Source organism: Mesoplodon densirostris, chromosome 16 (assembly GCF_025265405.1).
Source record: "Mesoplodon densirostris isolate mMesDen1 chromosome 16, mMesDen1 primary haplotype, whole genome shotgun sequence".
NCBI lineage: Eukaryota > Metazoa > Chordata > Mammalia > Artiodactyla > Ziphiidae > Mesoplodon > Mesoplodon densirostris.
In genome coordinates, this window is record NC_082676.1 from 34,490,680 (window position 1) to 34,507,780 (window position 17,101).

General features: G+C 52.5%; 1 protein-coding gene across 1 annotated transcript in view; it reads left to right on the forward strand.

Annotated features, from left to right (window-relative positions):
- Positions 1–17,101, forward strand: part of LOC132477082 (myosin-16) — a 57,109-nt gene that overhangs the window by 18,574 nt on the left and 21,434 nt on the right. The window contains exons 15-25 of the mRNA XM_060079379.1: positions 272–330; positions 1,470–1,557; positions 1,940–2,057; positions 3,241–3,361; positions 6,626–6,762; positions 8,098–8,179; positions 10,765–10,938; positions 12,606–12,833; positions 13,842–13,946; positions 16,340–16,426; positions 16,652–16,797. Of these exons, the coding sequence (XP_059935362.1) occupies positions 272–330; positions 1,470–1,557; positions 1,940–2,057; positions 3,241–3,361; positions 6,626–6,762; positions 8,098–8,179; positions 10,765–10,938; positions 12,606–12,833; positions 13,842–13,946; positions 16,340–16,426; positions 16,652–16,797 (1,345 nt within the window). The remainder of the gene's footprint in view (positions 1–271; positions 331–1,469; positions 1,558–1,939; positions 2,058–3,240; positions 3,362–6,625; positions 6,763–8,097; positions 8,180–10,764; positions 10,939–12,605; positions 12,834–13,841; positions 13,947–16,339; positions 16,427–16,651; positions 16,798–17,101) is intronic.

The window sequence follows — 17,101 nt, forward strand, 5'->3', positions numbered from 1 at the left end:
CACCCTCTCCCTGGTAGATCTCGTTTTCCTGGTGTGGGGGTCCCACCTCATCTAGTCCCCAGACAAGTCTTTTCAAAACCAGAGGATGGGGATGTGGGAACATATGTATATGTATGACTGATTCACTTTGTTATAAAGCAGAAACTAAAAAAAAAAAAAAAAAAAAAAAAAAAAAACCAGAGGATGCACGTCCTTGACACAGAGCACTGAATGGGGCTGCCTGCCCCTGTGCTGGGTACTGATGTGAAACATGCTTATCTCTCTTCCTCAGCTGGAAGCAAGAAGCAGAAACGAGGGTCCTCTTTCATGACCGTCTCCAACTTCTACAGGGTAAGTAGGGGCTGCCCCAGAGGCCACCTTGTGACCACTGCCCCCAACCATCCCTTCCAATGGTGTAGTGGTCTGGCTGCCACCTCATGGCCCAGGACAGGATGATTTCATTTCTATGCCTATGGTTGCCTCTTTCATTTCAGGGGTCCGTTCCCTTCTGAAGAGGGCACAGAACCACAGGACCATAGGGCAGAAAAAACCCTTAAAGATGGTCCAGTCTAACTGCCTTGTTTCAGATTGAAACCCAGAGAATGATGGGACTTGCCCAACATAACAAGTGGAAATATCAGTGCCTAAGATCTTGTGCTGGCAGGTCTTCTGGGCTGGGCACAACTTCCACAAAGTTTGGGCACTACTAGAAACATATTCCAAGGGCAGAAATGTAGCCAATGGTGAGATGTTGCACAAAGAATGATTTCAATACTTCCCAAGGATCCGGCTGTCCTGAGGCAGAGTGGGCCACCTCATTGGACGTATCCAAGTGGAAGAGGAGGGATCATCTATTAGGGAAGTTAAAAATGGCGAGGGAGGGGCTTCCCTGGTGGCGCAGTGGTTGAGAGTCCGCCTGCCGATGCAGGGGACGTGGGCTCGTGCCCCGGTCCGGGAAGATCCCACATGCCGCGGAGCGGCTGGGCCCGTGAGCCATGGCCGCTGAGCCTGCGCGTCCGGAGCCTGTGCTCCGCAACGGGAGAGGCCACAACAGTGAGAGGCCCGCGTACCGCAAAAAAAAAAAAAAAAAAATTGTTGAGGGATTTGTCCACATAGGCACTACGGTTCCTTCTAGTAGCAAGATTCTATGATGAGCCAGCACTGAACTCAGAGGGTCCCTCTTTCTGTAAAACATGTCACTTTGGGCAAGTTACTGGACCTTTGAGAGCATCACTATCTGACAGAACTTTCTGTGATGATGGAAATGTTCTCTTCTGTCTAATATGGCAGCCACCGTCCAATATGCTGTCTAGTACGATAGCCACTAGCCACATGTGGTTAGTGAGTACCTGAAAAGTGGCTGGTGTGACCAAAGCACTGAATTGTAATTGTAATTAAATTAATTAAACTCTAAACAAATACCTCTCCTGAGCATGGGTGTCCTGCAACACCAACGCCAAGTTTCACTCTTTCTTTCCCTCTACCCCCAGGAGCAGTTGAACAAGTTGATGGCCACCCTCCATAGCACCTCCCCCCATTTTGTCCGCTGTATTGTCCCCAATGAGTTCAAGCAATCAGGTACATCATGGGGACATGTCTCCCAGCTGCAAGTCCTCAGGATGTGTGAAGTTGGGGTTCACTCCAAATTAAGTCCACTTTTAATCACCAGGAATGACTGGGGTAAAACGGGGCATTGAAAGAAACTCCAACAATGGATCATCCAAACAGCACGTTCTAGCTACTTTGTAAAGCAGAGTGGTGCCCACCTAGGCAGAAGTCACACTCAGGAGAGCCTTTGGGCCTTGGCTGAATTGTGGGGGACCTGGGACACCCTGGGCAGTGACTGGAGGAGATTAGGGTTGAAGACCTGGATATTCAGTTCAGCCTCCTTGAGTGGCAAGGAGTGGCCTAGGGTACCCTAGGGTAGTGACTCCCCATCCTGTGCCCTCCCTTTTGGCAGGTGTGGTGGACGCCCACCTGATCATGCACCAGCTGGCTTGCAATGGAGTCCTGGAAGGCATCCGTATTTGCAGGAAGGGCTTCCCAAACAGGCTGCAGTACCCAGAGTTCAAACAGAGGTGAGTGGTGTCTTCCCGATATCTTGAGTACAGTTCTCGGTCTCCAGGGGTTGACTCTTGATACATGTAGTCCCATTGGAGCAGACAGTATGGGTACAGAGATGGACACTATCTCACTGTCTACTTCAGTACACAATGGCCCAACTTTCAATAGCCAGCACCTGCAGTTCTTTGCCCGAGGGCTCTCTCTGGCTGCTAGAGCCTGCTTTGCTACTTGGCACGCTGAAAGTATCAGGAATTAATGCCTCCCCAGGAGCAGCCCTTGACCAATGACTAAGGACAGTTGGCATATATACGCTTCAGCTTCCTCACCCTGATGATGGGCTAACTTTGAGGCATGTTCTATACTGGCTCTCAGACAGCTGTGTGTTGGTAAATGTTTAACAATGGGCCCTCCAAGTTAAATTTTTTTTTAAAAAAAGAAGCCCTGATTTGTAATATCTACCGATTTCCATGGTATAAATACTCTCACCACGGCTGACTTCTAGCTACCAATGTGACATCACTGAATGCAGGGTTGGGGAGAGATGCACACAGGCGCTTGTGAGCCAGGGGAGCTGTTCCCAGCACACAAGGGTCCCCCAGCAGCCTGAAGCCCCAGTTGCCTGTTCTGATAACTGGCTTGATAACATGCCTTTTGCTGGCCTCCCTGACCCACTCCCCAACTCTGCCACCTCTCAGATAAACTACTTGCACTTGAATCCTGGTCTCAAGGTCTGATTCTGGGGGAACCCAAACCGAGACCTCCACCTGAGAGGTTAATTTACTTCGACCCCTTCCCTAATTGCTAGAACAGAGGACCGCAGACTGATGGAGCAAGAAGGGTCACTAGAGGTCATCTTGTCCAAGCCCTCTGAAGTCCCTAGCTGGGGAAGGACTAAGGGAGAAACTGGCAGGTCAGGAAAAGAAGCGGTTCTCCCATGTCTGGAGGAAAAGATCAGGAAGGAAAGATTTTGGTGTCTTCATTTCTAAGACCATCTCCCCGCTGAACTTCCAACCCACACCGACATCTACTCCCCAGCGTCTCCTGTCAGTCCCCTCCCTCTGCCTGCCGTGGGCCTCTGTGAAACAAGTCTAATCCCTGATTTGAAGGCCATCTCACAGGTTGATGATAACTGTGAAGGCAGACTTCCTGGGCTGCCAACTTGGGGATGATGGGGACTGCCATCGTCTCTCCCGACAGGTACCAAGTGCTGAACCCCAGTGTGATTTCTCAGGGGTTCGTGGACAACAAGAAGGCCTCAGAGCTGCTGCTCGGGGCCAGTGACTTGGATGTGAATGAATACAAAATCGGACACACCAAGGTAGGGTCTTCCCACTCAGCCTTGTCCCAAGAAGGTGGGTGTCAGGGTGTGAATTCCAGCTCAGCCGTAGACCAGGTGGTCAAGCCCCTCAGCTGCTGAGAGCCTCTGTGTCCTCTTCCGAAAAAGCAGGGCTGGTAAAGCCAATCTCACAGGATTGGGAGTAGCGTGCGTGAGAACCCAGCTCAGACAGAGAGGTACTCAATAAACAGGAGAATATTAGGACTGCATGGGCCACAGATTCCTCAGAATAAAAGCAGCTGATCGGAATCAAGGTCCTGGACTGGACCAGAGCACCACGGTACGTGTGTGGGCGAGGTCCAGGGGTGAAGCACCCTAATCCCAGCCCACCCACACCACGAGCCCCAGCCCTGAGTTGGCAGGTGAGTCAGGGTTGACTCAGACAGAGCGGCCGCCTGATCCTGACTCATGGGGCCCATGTCTGTCCCACTTCCTGGCCCCGCAGAGTCCTGTCAGGATTGTAAGGGCCAGGCTGATGGTGGGAGGTGCCCATCGACACCTGCCCAACCAGACTGCACCCCAACGTGACGGTCAGGGTGATGCAAGAGGGGCCCTGGCTTTGCCTCAGGCTCAGAGCCTGCTGCTGTGAAGCCTGGAGTGGGTCACCTGCCCGTCCTGGTCTCGCGGTGGGGGGCACAGGCAGTCCCAGCTTCTCCGCAGGCCTGGTGTGGCACAATGCCCAGGGAAGCTCCCAGCTGCATGTACATCCAACACGTACGGAGGGCCTCCTGCGTGCCAGGCACAGTTCTAGGCTTAGGGATGCGCAGGTGGACAGAACAGAAAGAGTCCCTAGCTCCCTACAGCTTGCTGTGTAGCCATTGGCGTTAGCAGGATGATAATACTCCCTTCAAACCTGCCAGAACTATGAGCTTTGGCCTCCTGCACCGCTGAGACGTGCTGTGTGGAGATAAATTGACTTATGGGAACTCTCAGGCTTTGTCACAGAATCACTGAATACCTGAGCCGGAGAGAACCTCGGAGACCAGCTCCTTCCCCCACCCCACCTTTGATGGGTGGGAAACTTAAGGAAGCCTGGAGAAGACATAGAGGTGACGTGCCCAATTTCACAGAACTAGGCAGGACAGAGCAGGCCTCAGGCCCCTCGTCATGGGATCAGGGAAGTCACGTGACTTGTATCTGACACAGCTACCCCTGGGCAGACAGACTGATCTTGCTGTTGTTCGAGGGTTGCATGGGGCACCTCAGGTCCAGGTAAAGGCCTGGGGCTGCTGGGGACTGCTTTGCTCCCTGGTGCCAGGCAGGCCCTGGCGGCAGGGGCAGAACAGAGAACAGAATGACTCCGCCTGTACACTGTGTCCCCATCCCTGGCTTTGGCTCATGCGGGCCTTCCCCACCGGCCACATGCTTGCCCCACTGCTCCTCAAAGACCAAACCTCAACCACAATTAATCTGGAAATATCAAGCCCAATGTCTCTACCCCATGACTGGTGGGGAGAGGGCAGAGGGAAGAAGCATCCCTTTCCATCCTTTCCCTGTAGGTGTCCAAGCATCCACATCTTTATATTCATCTGGGGGCTCTAATCCCTGCCCCCACGTGTAGAATCAGAGGTTCCCAGGGCTGAAAGGACTTGGGGTCCTACACTCCCACTGGACAGGAGGAGACCACTTTCCCCCAAAGGAGACTGACTTAACCAAGGTGCCCTAGCACATTCAAAGCAGGCTGAGGCCAGGTGTTGGGCTCCTGATTCCTTCTATACTTCCAGAAGTTTCTATCATGTCCTATTAGAAGCCTATAAAACTATGGTGTATTATAAAACACACTGATAAAGCGATCACCCATGAGCCCACTTAAAAACCCAGAACTTCATCTTTACGTCTCTTTCCTCTCCTTCCTCCCCACCCCAAGGAGTAACCTTTGCCCTGAATGTTAGCTGTACCCTTGCCTTTTCAAAAACAGTTTTATCACATATGCACGTGGCCCAAGGTTTGCCTGGTTTTGAGCTTCATGAAAGTATCATACTTGATATACTCTTATCTGACATGCTTTTGTCACTTAATCATGTTTCTAAGATTCATCCTTCTTGGCTGGTATGTGACGTTTGTTCATGGTCATAGCCATATCATAGGACTTCTGATGGCCATGCCACAACTGTCCTGTCTCCTGTCCTTGGAAATTGGATCGCTCCTTCTTTTTTCAGTTACCAGCATTGCTGCTATCAACATCCTCACACATGGCCCTATGCAAGAATTTCTCTAGAACAAAGTTTTCAACCTTGGCTGTACATTAGAATCATCTAGACTGAGGGTGGGGGCAGAGAGGTTGGAACACTGATGCCTGAGCTCCCCACCCCAGAAACTGTTTGAAGTCACCTGTGCCCAGGCAACGGCATCTTTCCAAAGCCCTCCAGGTGGGGATGATGTGCAGCCAGGGTTGAGATACACACTGAGGGAGTGACAACCAATTTCCAAAACTGTACTTACTCACCACCCACCCCCTCGTTGATTCACATGCCTGCCAACACTTGTTTTATCAGAAGTCTTCAGTGTTGCAGGTTGCGGGGAGGGGGAGTGGTATCTTGTGACCTTAATTCGCATTGCCCTGAGGTTGGGTGTTTCTGGCCCTTTCTAACATGCATTGCAAAGCTGTTCTTGTTTTCCTGGGGACGAGACCCACTCATAGAACAGAGTCGGATGCCTGAAATTGTGCAACACTGGGAAAACTCTGTCCCCTTTCTAGAAAGTCAACTCCCCCTGCTGACCACTCTCCCCTCTTCCCACTCCCATATCCCGTGGGACCATGACTGTCCCAAGGCTGCTTTGCACAGTGGTAAAAAGGAAGGCCCATTGGCACCCTGCTGCCAGGCAGTCACCACAGGTAGCAGTGAAGATCCAAAGGATCTATCACATTTTACTCAGAGCTTCACAGTTTGCAGAAGTACTTTCCCTGGTATCTCATTTAATTTTTATAGCAACCCTCTAAGGGAGGGATCAACAACCCCATTTCACAGATGAGGCATTGAGGCCCTAAGATGTGAGGAGGCATGTCCAAGGTGACCCAGCTAGTAAGTGCAAGGCCCATAGGAGTGTCCAAGAGCGAGAGGAAATAGATGCCAAGGCTGGCATGCCCTGCTGTGCAGATGTCCAGGCCAGGGCCAGCTGTTTCCCAGGGTCTCTGAACTCTGAAGGACCCGTCGGAACTTCTTGTTCTTTGATTTTGAACTCCCCGCTAAGCAGCTGCTTTGGTGGCAGAGGGGCTATTCTCAGATCCATGTGTCTTTCCCCCAGGTATTCTTCCGAGCAGGCATCCTGGCCAAGCTCGAGGACATGCGGGACGAGCGTCTGGCCAAGATCATGACGATGCTTCAGTGTCGGCTCCGGGGTTTCCTCATGAGGGTCGAGTTCAAGAAGATGCTGGAACGAAGGTAGCACCAATAGGGCAGGCCCACTGAAGCCACACCATCCACATGGAATGACCAGGGACCCCTCCACACACACGGTGCTCAGCTCCACCAGTGACACTGGGCAGTGAGATAGGGAGGGTGCCAATGTCTTTGTTGTCCCAAAGAACCCTCTTTGGGGCCTGTGTTGGTTTCCTGGGGCTGCCATTAACAAAGTACCACAAACCAGGTGCCTTAAAACAATAGAAATTTATTTTCCCATGATTCTGGAGGCCAGGAGTCTGAAATTAAGGTGTTGGCAGGCAAGCTCACTCCAAAGCCTCGAGAGGAGAAGCCTTTCTTGCCTCTTCCAGTCCTGGTAGCCCCAGGCACCCCTTGGCTTGTGGCTACATCTCTCCAATCTCTGCCTCTGTCCTCACAAGGTCTTCTTCTGTGTCTGTCTTCACATGGTCTTCCTTTTTTTTAATAAGGACAGCAGTCATCTTGGGTTAGGGGCCCCCCACTACTCCAATATGACCTCATCTTAAACTAAGTTAATTCCATCTGCAAAGACTCTTATTTCCAAATAAGATCATATTCACAGGTTCTGGGGGTTAGGACTTCAGTGTATCTTTTGGGAGGGGACACAATTCAACTCCTAACAGGGACCACCTAATAGAAACCCTTCTCTTTACAGTCTACAAGTCACTTTCACAGGCTTCCCCTTACTTGATCCATATGGTGATGCTGTGAGAGGGATGTGGTAGGATCAGCACCCCCATTTTACAGATGTGGAAACTGAGATCAGAAGGGTTAAGGTACTGGGCCAGGTTCATGCAGAAAGAGTCAGGATTCCAAGCCAGAAATCCTCGTCCCAAATCGCTGCCCTCAGAATTGTGTTTTTCAGCCATCTCCCTAAACTGGTAATTAGAAAATAGCTCTGGCTGCCCTGTGGTTGACTCTGGCTCTTGTGGTCATAGTATTAGTAATAATAACAGTAATGAATAAATAATAACAGTAATGAAGTCCTGATATCCACCAGCAGGGCCCCTGTGACCCCGGCCAAAGGCAGGGACACCAGTTAGGGGCTGAGTGGTGGGACTCAGCGCACAGAAGATCCTCAGTAAATGACAGGTGAAGGAAGCTGTCAGGGACAAGGAGGGCTGATTCCAGAGACCGCAGACGGATGGGATTTGGAGACTAACGGATGATTTCCGGTGAGGGAACAGAAGGAGGGAAATGCAGGAAGAAATGAGCTCAGCCCTGAGCTGTCCGGGAGGAGCTGGTTCCATCGGGGAGGCCAGTCCCCCGCCCCCCACTGCACCCCCGCCTTCATTTTAACCCATGCAACGCTGGATTCTTCCCTTTTTTTTTTTTCAGAATTGGCCTGAAGGTCATCCAGCGGAACACACGCAAGTTCCTGGAGCTGCGTTTCTGGGGCTGGTGGAAGCTCTATCACAAGGTGAGGACTGAGGGGCTGCAGTCCTGGGCGGAGGGGCCTCCTGGGGATGGGAGGCCGCGGGATGCTGCAGGGACAGTCTGAAAATGAGGGCACCTTGGAGGAAGAGTGTAGCCTCCTTCCAGGAGGGGGCTGAGTCCTCCCTGAGAAAAACAATAGTGTGTCTTCCCACCTTTCAACTCATCCCTCAAAATAAAACCCACTTAGGATGCAGAGAGCCCCCTCCCCACAAAAGTGGGCTTGGTGCGCAGTGCCTCACCCTTGGGCATGTTGAAGCATCTCAACTCCTTCAGTGAAGTCCTGGACTTCAGGAAATCACGGGATCCGACCTCTCCTTTCCCAGGCTGTTCTGAGGCAGCACTGGGGCTGAGTGAGTCAGCCAGGAGGGGGGGCTGCAGGCGCCCAAGCAACCAGTCCACCCTCAGCAAATGCAGGAGGCCATGAACCAACCTACTGCCTGAGGCTCCGGTGGCGCTGGGGCATGGCGTCCCACCTGGGGTCCCTGTTACAAGGAAGCACGCCACTGGACCCCGGGGCAGGGCTGCCGCATTCAGGGGGCCAGAGGGCAGTGTTGTCTTGACGGGCAGGGTGCTCAGGGCAGCTACGTGGAGGGTTGGCACAGGTTCCAGGTCATCTTAGGGGGCCCTGAGCCCCCGACAGCTCAAGCAGAAGCTTCTCTCCCCTCCCCATAGGGAAGAACTTTCTAACAACCCATGCTGACCATACATTGAAAGGGAGGGATAGTAAGTTCTGCATCCCCAGCGGTACCCACGCACAGGCCGGCCCACTGGAGGGCCTGAGACGGCAGAGGGATCTAAACAAAAAGTTCTCAAATGTAGTCAGTATGGCACTTTCCCCACCTGTTCTATGACTGACCTTTCTTTATATCAACTCACTTTTTTATTTCGAAATTTTAATTTTAAAAGGAAACTTCGCATCCTTACCTGTCTCATCCTAAGCAAATGTTATGCATAAAACTGTGGATTTCACGAGATCTTTTCATTTTTAAAAATTATTATTTTTCAAAATCATGTATTAAACCATTACTTTTCAACATTATTTTTAAAGTAACCATGTAACAATGAAAATCAAAAGGTTTCCGTACAAAGGTTGAATCCATCTCACCTGCTCCCTCAGTGTATGTATTACCCTTTGGGAAGCCCCAGACCAACAGCCTTTAAGATTCCTTCCAGGGCTTCCTTGGTGGCTCAATGGTTGAGAGTCCGCCTGCCGATGCAGGGGACACGGGTTCGTGCCCCGGTCCGGGAAGATCCCACATGCCGCGGAGCAGCTAGACCCGTGAGCCATGGCCGCTGAGCCTGCGCGTCCGGAGCCTGTGCTCCGCAACGGGAGAGGCCACAACAGTGAGAGGCCCGCGTACCGCAAAAAAAAAAAAAAGATTCCTTCCAAGCCAGACATAAGTGACCACAGATGACAAGGAGACAGAGCCTAGAAACTTCTCTGCTCTTTACCAGAAAGTAAAACTTCACCAATTAAACAGAGTGGAGGGCCTCCCTGGTGGCGCAAGTGGTTGAGAGTCCGCCTGCCGATGCAGGGGATACGGGTTCGTGCCCCGGTCTGGGAGGATCCCATATGCCGCGGAGCGGCTGGGCCCGTGAGCCATGGCCGCTGAGCCTGTGCGTCCGGAGCCTGCGCGTCCGGAGCCTGTGCTCCGCAACAGGGGAGGCCACAACAGTGAGAGGCCCGCATACCGCAAAAAAAAAAAAAAAAAAAAAACAGAGTGGAGCAAGATCCTGTTCCAATGAGTAAAAACATAAAATTAAGTTAAAATCCTTTACTCTTAGCGTGTTACGAGCTCTAATCTTATTTAACTAAGTCAGATAGGCTGAATCAATGGAAAAAAACAACACCTTGGGGGAGGCTTTCACTGGATAAAAAGTGTAACACAGTTGCAAGTGATGCTTACTATCACCTTTTTTTTTTTTTGCGGTACGTGGGCCTCTCACTGCTGTGGCCTCGCCCTTGCGGAGCACAGGCTCCGGACGCGCAGGCTCAGCGGCCATGGCACACGGGCCCAGCTTCTCCGTGGCATGTGGTATCTTCCCGGACCGGGGCACGAACCCGTGTCCCCTGCATCGGCAGGCGGACTCTCAACCACTGCGCCACCAGGGAAGCCCACTATCACCTATTTATGCAAATTTTGCACTGCAGTATCCCAGATCCCCACAGACCAGGCTGGCGATGACAGGTTTATCTGTCATCTTCAAAGAGAGGCGATTCCTTCTCCCAAATCCATGGTGTTTGCGCTCCTGAATAATGTATCCATAGATCAGGAAATATCCCGAGGGCCTGTCCTGCCTGCTCTGCTTGGTGCTGTAGAGACACCGAGGGCAGGAGGGAGATGGGGAGGGGCAGGGGGCAGGGTTCGTGGTCTAGCAGGGCAGAGGACCCAATGGATCCAGGCATTCTTGCAGGATGAGAAGTGCCAAATGCACAAAGAGGTCCAGACAGGTGCTGTGGGTGCAGAAGAGGAGCGACTATTCCTGGTTGAAGGCAAAGCAGCCCCCCACCTAGCCCCCTGGCAAAGCCCATCCCCCTAACACTCTGCAGTGTTGTTCACCACCCAGGTCAAGCCACTCCTGAATGTGGCTCGGCAAGAGGAGGAGATGAAGGCCAAGGAGGAGGAGCTGAGGAACGCCACGGCCAAGACACAGGAGCTGCTAGGCAAGATCAAGGATCTGGAGGAGAAGATGGCCACACTCAGCCAGGAGAAGAATGACCTCACCATCCAGCTGCAGGCAGTATGTGGGGCCCTGGGGGCAGCGGCAGGAGCTGGGGGCCTTGGCAAGAGTCAGACCCAGAGAAGGAGGGAGAGTGGCCTTCCAAGAAGCTGTGTCCTTCCAGACACTGGGGAATTCCCAGCCTTCTCTTTCTTTCATTGCCATGTCACCCTGGACCCAACTGCCAAAAAGTCTCCATCAAATTCCTGTTTGCCCACAGCAGCAGGCTGGGCACATACACATATGGTACATGCTGGGCCTGGGGGATCGTCCAGACATGGGGGCCACGAGATGGTGGGAGGAGCACCTCTGGGGTGAGCCTGGCTCCCTGGGGATCTAGGGAACGTGCCCTCTTTTCTCTGCTTCCTTTTCCTCACCCATCAAGTGCAAACACAGAGGGGAAAACATATGCCCTAGTTTCTGTGGGGAGCCTGACTCCCAATACGATGAGCGGGTTCACAGCCATGACCCTTCTGGTTTACAAGGGTCCTTCCTTCTTTGATTCGAGCTTCACAACCACCTCATAAGATGCCCGATTTTCATGTGTATCTTCAGGGTAGGAAACTCCACTTGACCAACCTTTAGAGATTTGATCAAGGTCCCAAGCCAGTCAGTAGAAGACCCACGACTGGGAGGGGTCCAGTCCCATCTTGGTCATTCCTGCTCTGTCACAGCCCTGTCTCCTCAGCCGAGAGAGTGTCAGCACTGGCCTTAGCTATCCATTTTCCCCAAGCTGTCTCTGACATCTTTTCTCCCATCCTTTCCATACCGCTGAGAAGTTGCTCAGGCTAGGACCCTCATTTTATGTTTGGGGAGGCTGAGGCTGAGCATGAACACAAGGATAAAAGAATCTTCCGTTTATAGAAGCGCCTCCATGTGCTCCATCCCTTTATGCCTCACAGTGATCATGTCCCTTATTTTGCAGAGAATTGAATTTCAGTAAAGTTATGCCACGAGCCAAAAGTCATCTAGCTGGTCTGATCTTCTGACTCCATGGCCAGTTGTTGTCTTACACCACTGACCCCATCTCAGGGAGACCCCAGTGGACACCCCGATTGTCCCTCCTCTGCCACTTACTGCCTGTGTGACTTTTGACAACTCCACCCCCTCTGCATATCAGTTCCCTCATCTCTGAACCCTAGCTTATAGATGACACCTGTCTGGCTTGCTTCTCAGTGTTGTTATAAGGAGAAACCAGGGACAGGAAATGGTTTGTTAACACGAAAGTGCTAAATCAATGCTGGGAGTTATTTGGGTGGACATGCCCCTCCACGTTGGCGGATGCAAGCATAGGCCCACATGGGATCAGTGGATGAGATGGCAGAGCCTGAACGGACAAAGGCGTCCTGCCTGAGTGGCCCGGACTTCTCCTAGACCACTCTGCTAACGCCTCAAGGTGAATCTGATCACCTGGGATCTCGTTAAAAAGCAGATTCAGATGAACAGGTCACAGGTGGGGCCTGAGATTTTGCATTCTAACCGGCTCGCAGGTGATGCTGCTGCTGCTGGTCTGGGGACCACACTCCCGGACGAGGCTTCATCACCAAGAAGCTCAGAGATAGCCAGCCCCTGTCCAGCCCCCAGGACACGTTTGTTGGGGGCCCCTCAGCCCGAGGCCTATCCATCAGCACGTTCCCCTGCAGGTGCCCGGCCCCTGCCTTTGACCAATACTCTCTTCCTTCCACCAGGAGCAAGAGAACCTGATAGATGCGGAGGAGCGCCTGACCCAGATGATGAAGACCAAGATGGAGCTGGAGAGCCAGATCTCCGACATGCGGGAGAGGCTGGAGGAAGAGGAGGGCACATCGGCCTCGCTGGGCGCCACCAAGCGCAAGCTGGAGGGGGAGCTCAGTGACCTCAAGCGGGACATGGAGGGCCTGGAGACCACGCTGGCCAAGACGGAGAAGGAGAAGCAGGTGGGGAGGCCCCTGGGCCAGACTCTGCTCCTCCCAGGGCCAGGGAACCCCCAGCCCGCTGCCCTGCAGGGGCCACACCCAGAGCCCGTACAGCAGTGTTGCCCGGGACCCGAGCCACCAGCCACATGCAAACTTAATTCAGTACAATTTCAAATGTCGTTCCTCGGTCAACCTGGCCGCATATGGAGGGCTCAGTAGCTGCTCGCAGCAAGTGCTACGATGTCGGATAGAGCAGACGGAGCACACGTCCATTGTTTGGACAGAGCAGCTGACTCAAGGGGCTGAGAGCTGTTCCCCTCGTGGGGATGCCCAGGCCTGGCTGGTTCTCCTCGTGCCTGAGATTCCTGGGCGTCTGCCTGGCCTTCTGCCCACTCAGCCTCAGCATCCCTGGGGCCCCTCACAGAACATCCTTCTGCAGCACCATGTCCACCCCTCCCCCTTCCCAGAGGAAGCAACTGTATTGTAAGGCAGGGTCACCTTTAGCTGTTGGATTTCTGCCCAAACAAGCAGCTGCTGCCCCTCCAAGTGGCTCCCTGACTCCAGGTACCGTCTGGTTGGCCCTTTGTCCAGGCCCCCTTCCTATCTCACAGTGGGTGGGGTCCCCGAGCAGGGGGAGGTGGACGCTGCCTAAACTGGGGCGTCTGCAGCTTTGATGTGCACTCAAACCACAGGGACCTCAATAAGACGCAGGCTCTGGGCCAGCAGGTCCTGCAGGGCCCAGGGGCTATATTTCCAACACAGTCCCCAGCGAAGGCACAGCTGCCGTCCAAGGACCAGGCTCTGAGTAGCCAAGGCCTGACGGTGTTCTCTCTGCCCCCTCACCCCCAAGATTCTGACTTGGTTGGCTGGGCTGTGCCCTGGGCATTGGTATCTCTTACGCTCCCAGGTGGCTCTGGGGAACAGCCAAGCTGAGAACCCTCTCTTGGGGCAAGTGCTCCCCTCCCCTTCTCCCCCTGAGGGTGTTCCCAGCCTTAAAGTCCAGCCTCTCCCCTGCCACCCCATCTCCAGGCCCTGGATCACAAGGTCCGCACCATGACTGGGGACCTCTCGCTTCGAGAAGACTCTATCGCCAAGCTCCAGAAGGAGAAGAGGGCCCTGGAGGAGCTGCACCAGGTAGGCACCGGCCACTTCTCCTCTTGGTGGAGCAAATGGAGCTCGGAGACAGGAGACCCTTGTTCGAATCCTGGCTTTGCCGCTCCTCAGCTGGGGCCCTTGGGGAAGTCACAGAATCTCCCTAAATCACAATGCCCTCATCAGTGAAGTGGACACAGTCACTTGCTACCTTCCTTCCAGGTTTGTTGTTAAGTGGGGTGAACATATCATTTATCACCCAAACTAGGACAGGTTTCAGAGTGAAAGGGGACAGCAGGCATGCGTCAGAATGGTCCAGGCACACTGGGAGGGATGCTCCCAGAGTCATAAGGATGAAGTGGGCATATGGAAGTGCCCTGTGAGCTCTAAAACACCAGGGAAACCTGGTTCGTTGCGGCAACAACAGGCATGAGTTCCTGAGGTCGTGGTGAGCCCACCCGACTGTTCCAGTTGCTCCTGAGTGTGGAGCCAACTCTGACCACCCACCAGTGCTGACCATGGCGTGGAGCACCTCCTAGCCTAGACACGGGTGCCAGGAGCAAATTGAAGCCTAGAACTAGACAGTGGACCCTCATCCCTGTGTTTGCTGACATCATGAATCTACAATATGTCCCCGGAGCACATTTCTCTGTCGCCTCTGGAAACACCTCCCCTTAGACTGTGACTCTCCATCATATCAAACCCAGAGCCCCCTGTTACAGCAAATATGCTCAGTTCTCATTATTCAAGGTAGCAATGTTCTATAGAGTCACTGAATTAGCAAATACTGAACCTTTGCTCGCGGGGAAATACAGGGTTATGTTCCTGCAAGCCTCTAGTCACAGCGTTTTCGTCAACCCATGAATACATCATATATATAATGGTGATCAATACATTATCTTGTTTTATGTGTACTTCTGTTGAAAAACACCTTATTTAGTACATGTTTTTTTTGTTGTTGTTGTTTTTTGCGGTACGCGGGCCTCTCACTGCTGTGGCCTCTCCCATTGCGGAGCACAGGCTCTGGACGCACAGGCTCAGCAGCCATGGCTCACGGGCCTAGCCGCTCTGCGGCATGTGGGATCTTCCCAGACCGGCACACGAACCCGTGTCCCCTGCATCGGCAGGCAGACTCTCAACCACTGCGCCACCAGGGAAGCCCCAGTACATATTGTTGATACCTTGACATTGAACTCACGGTCAACAGCCCCTGTATCTCAGGCCTGAATGAAGCTCATCCAACACACAGATTTTCTCTGCAAGGCACATCACAGCCTTCTTGCGTCAGGAACACCAGACAGCACTGCAGAACTGTGCTTCGTGCCATTGTAAGCAGTGAAATCACCAACAAAGAGCACTGACATGTAGAAAACGTAGCACTACATAGACTGGGAAAAGGACACGTGTTTGCAGTCTGAGCCGAGCCAAGGAGGCAGAGCATCATTCATCCGACCTCAGCTGGGAACATGCCCCGTTTCGCATGTCCACGAATGACCACGAAAGCACCATGAGTATTGATTTGGGGATTACAAATAAATTTTAGCGAGTAGGTAAATTGGCAAATAGATAATTCACGGATAATGAGGATCAACTGTATTTTGGAACGCCCTCTTACTATCCTGAATTGAAAATTATAATAATGTAACTAATATATAACTTCAGAAAAATCAATAGAGTGCCCTTCCATATAAAAGGAGAAATGAATGAAAGTAATTTATAATAATTAATGGGGCTGTCAAAGTGTAAAAGCTCAGGCAGATCTAGGAGGGCTGCCTGCCCAAGCCCGTCTTTGACGGCTATAGACAGGCCCCGAGGGGGTGCTGGTGACTCAGGTAGCCAAGTGCGGTTGCTACCAGGGATGCAATTTTACAAAACAGTGAATAATTCTCAGGGAGATTTTAACAACAAGAAGTAAATCTTCTCTTAGTTTTCATGGTAGATCATTCTTTAAAACTGTAGTGTATGCTAAATGAAAAAAATGTTGAGTTATGTGTGAAGAGGTACTGGGTTCTAGGTTCAGAAAAGTATAAATAGTTGTTTACTTACATAAATGGCTGAATGGGACAGCAAGTGTGTGAAATGCAGAATTATTCTTCACGGCACCCATTATCCAGAGCAAGGCCAGATGTCCAGCGTCCCTGGAAGCACCCACAAAGTACCAGTGAGGCCCCCAATCATTGTGACAACCAAAAGCACCCCCCCCCAGATTTCCTATATGCCCCATGGAGAACCAGAGCCCCCAACAGACCCCTAGGGGCCCACCTGTGGCTGACGGGTGATCAGTGTGCCGTGGCCTCACCCACCACCCAGGAGCAGGTGCTCTGTAACTGATCACTGACATCATCAACTCAGCTCGGAAGTGATGGCAGAGAACCAGATCTGTTCAGCTGCTCCTGCCTGCCTCACAGGACACACATGTGTATCTTTCCTTCCAGAAAACGCTTGATGACCTGCAAGCCGAGGAGGACAAGGTGAACCACCTGACCAAGAACAACAGCAAGCTTAGCACCCAGATCCACGAGGTAATGCCCCATCATTGGGTCTGATTCTATAGCTCGATGGTCAGGTCTGTCCCAGGGCACAGGGGCCTCAGATACATTTTGGGGAACTGGGAAGTGAGGCCCTTTCTGATGCCACAGCTAAGGAACCAGGCCCAGTATGGGTTCTTTATTGCATTCTGGCCTCAGACAACACCCCCCACCTCCACACACACACCCTAATTTCTTTTGCATTTTTTGTCTTCGCAGCTGGAGGATAACTGGGAACAGGAAAAGAAAATCCGGGCGGAAGTGGAAAAAGCTCGCCGGAAAGCTGAGAGTGACTTGAAGATGACCATTGACAATCTCAATGAGATGGAGCGGTCCAAGCTAGATCTCGAGGAGGTGGTGAAAAAGTACGCAGTCTTTCATTTTGCCCGTAGCAGTGTTAGCAATATCTAGCACTTCCTGGATGGCACCCGGCGCCAGGCACTCTGCTGAGGGCTTCATGTGTATCAGTGCATGTCCCCTGAACCTGCTCTGTACCAGGCACTGTGCTCAGCTTGGAGGATTAGGGAGGGAGGAGCAGGTGCTTCCCTGTTCTCAGGGAGCTCCCAGCCTCACACAGGGCCTGTTAGGCGCTGGAAAGGACACAGGTACTAAGCAATGCACCCACCCCAGAGGTCAGGGAGTCTTTGCAGAAACCTGCAAATGGGGCTC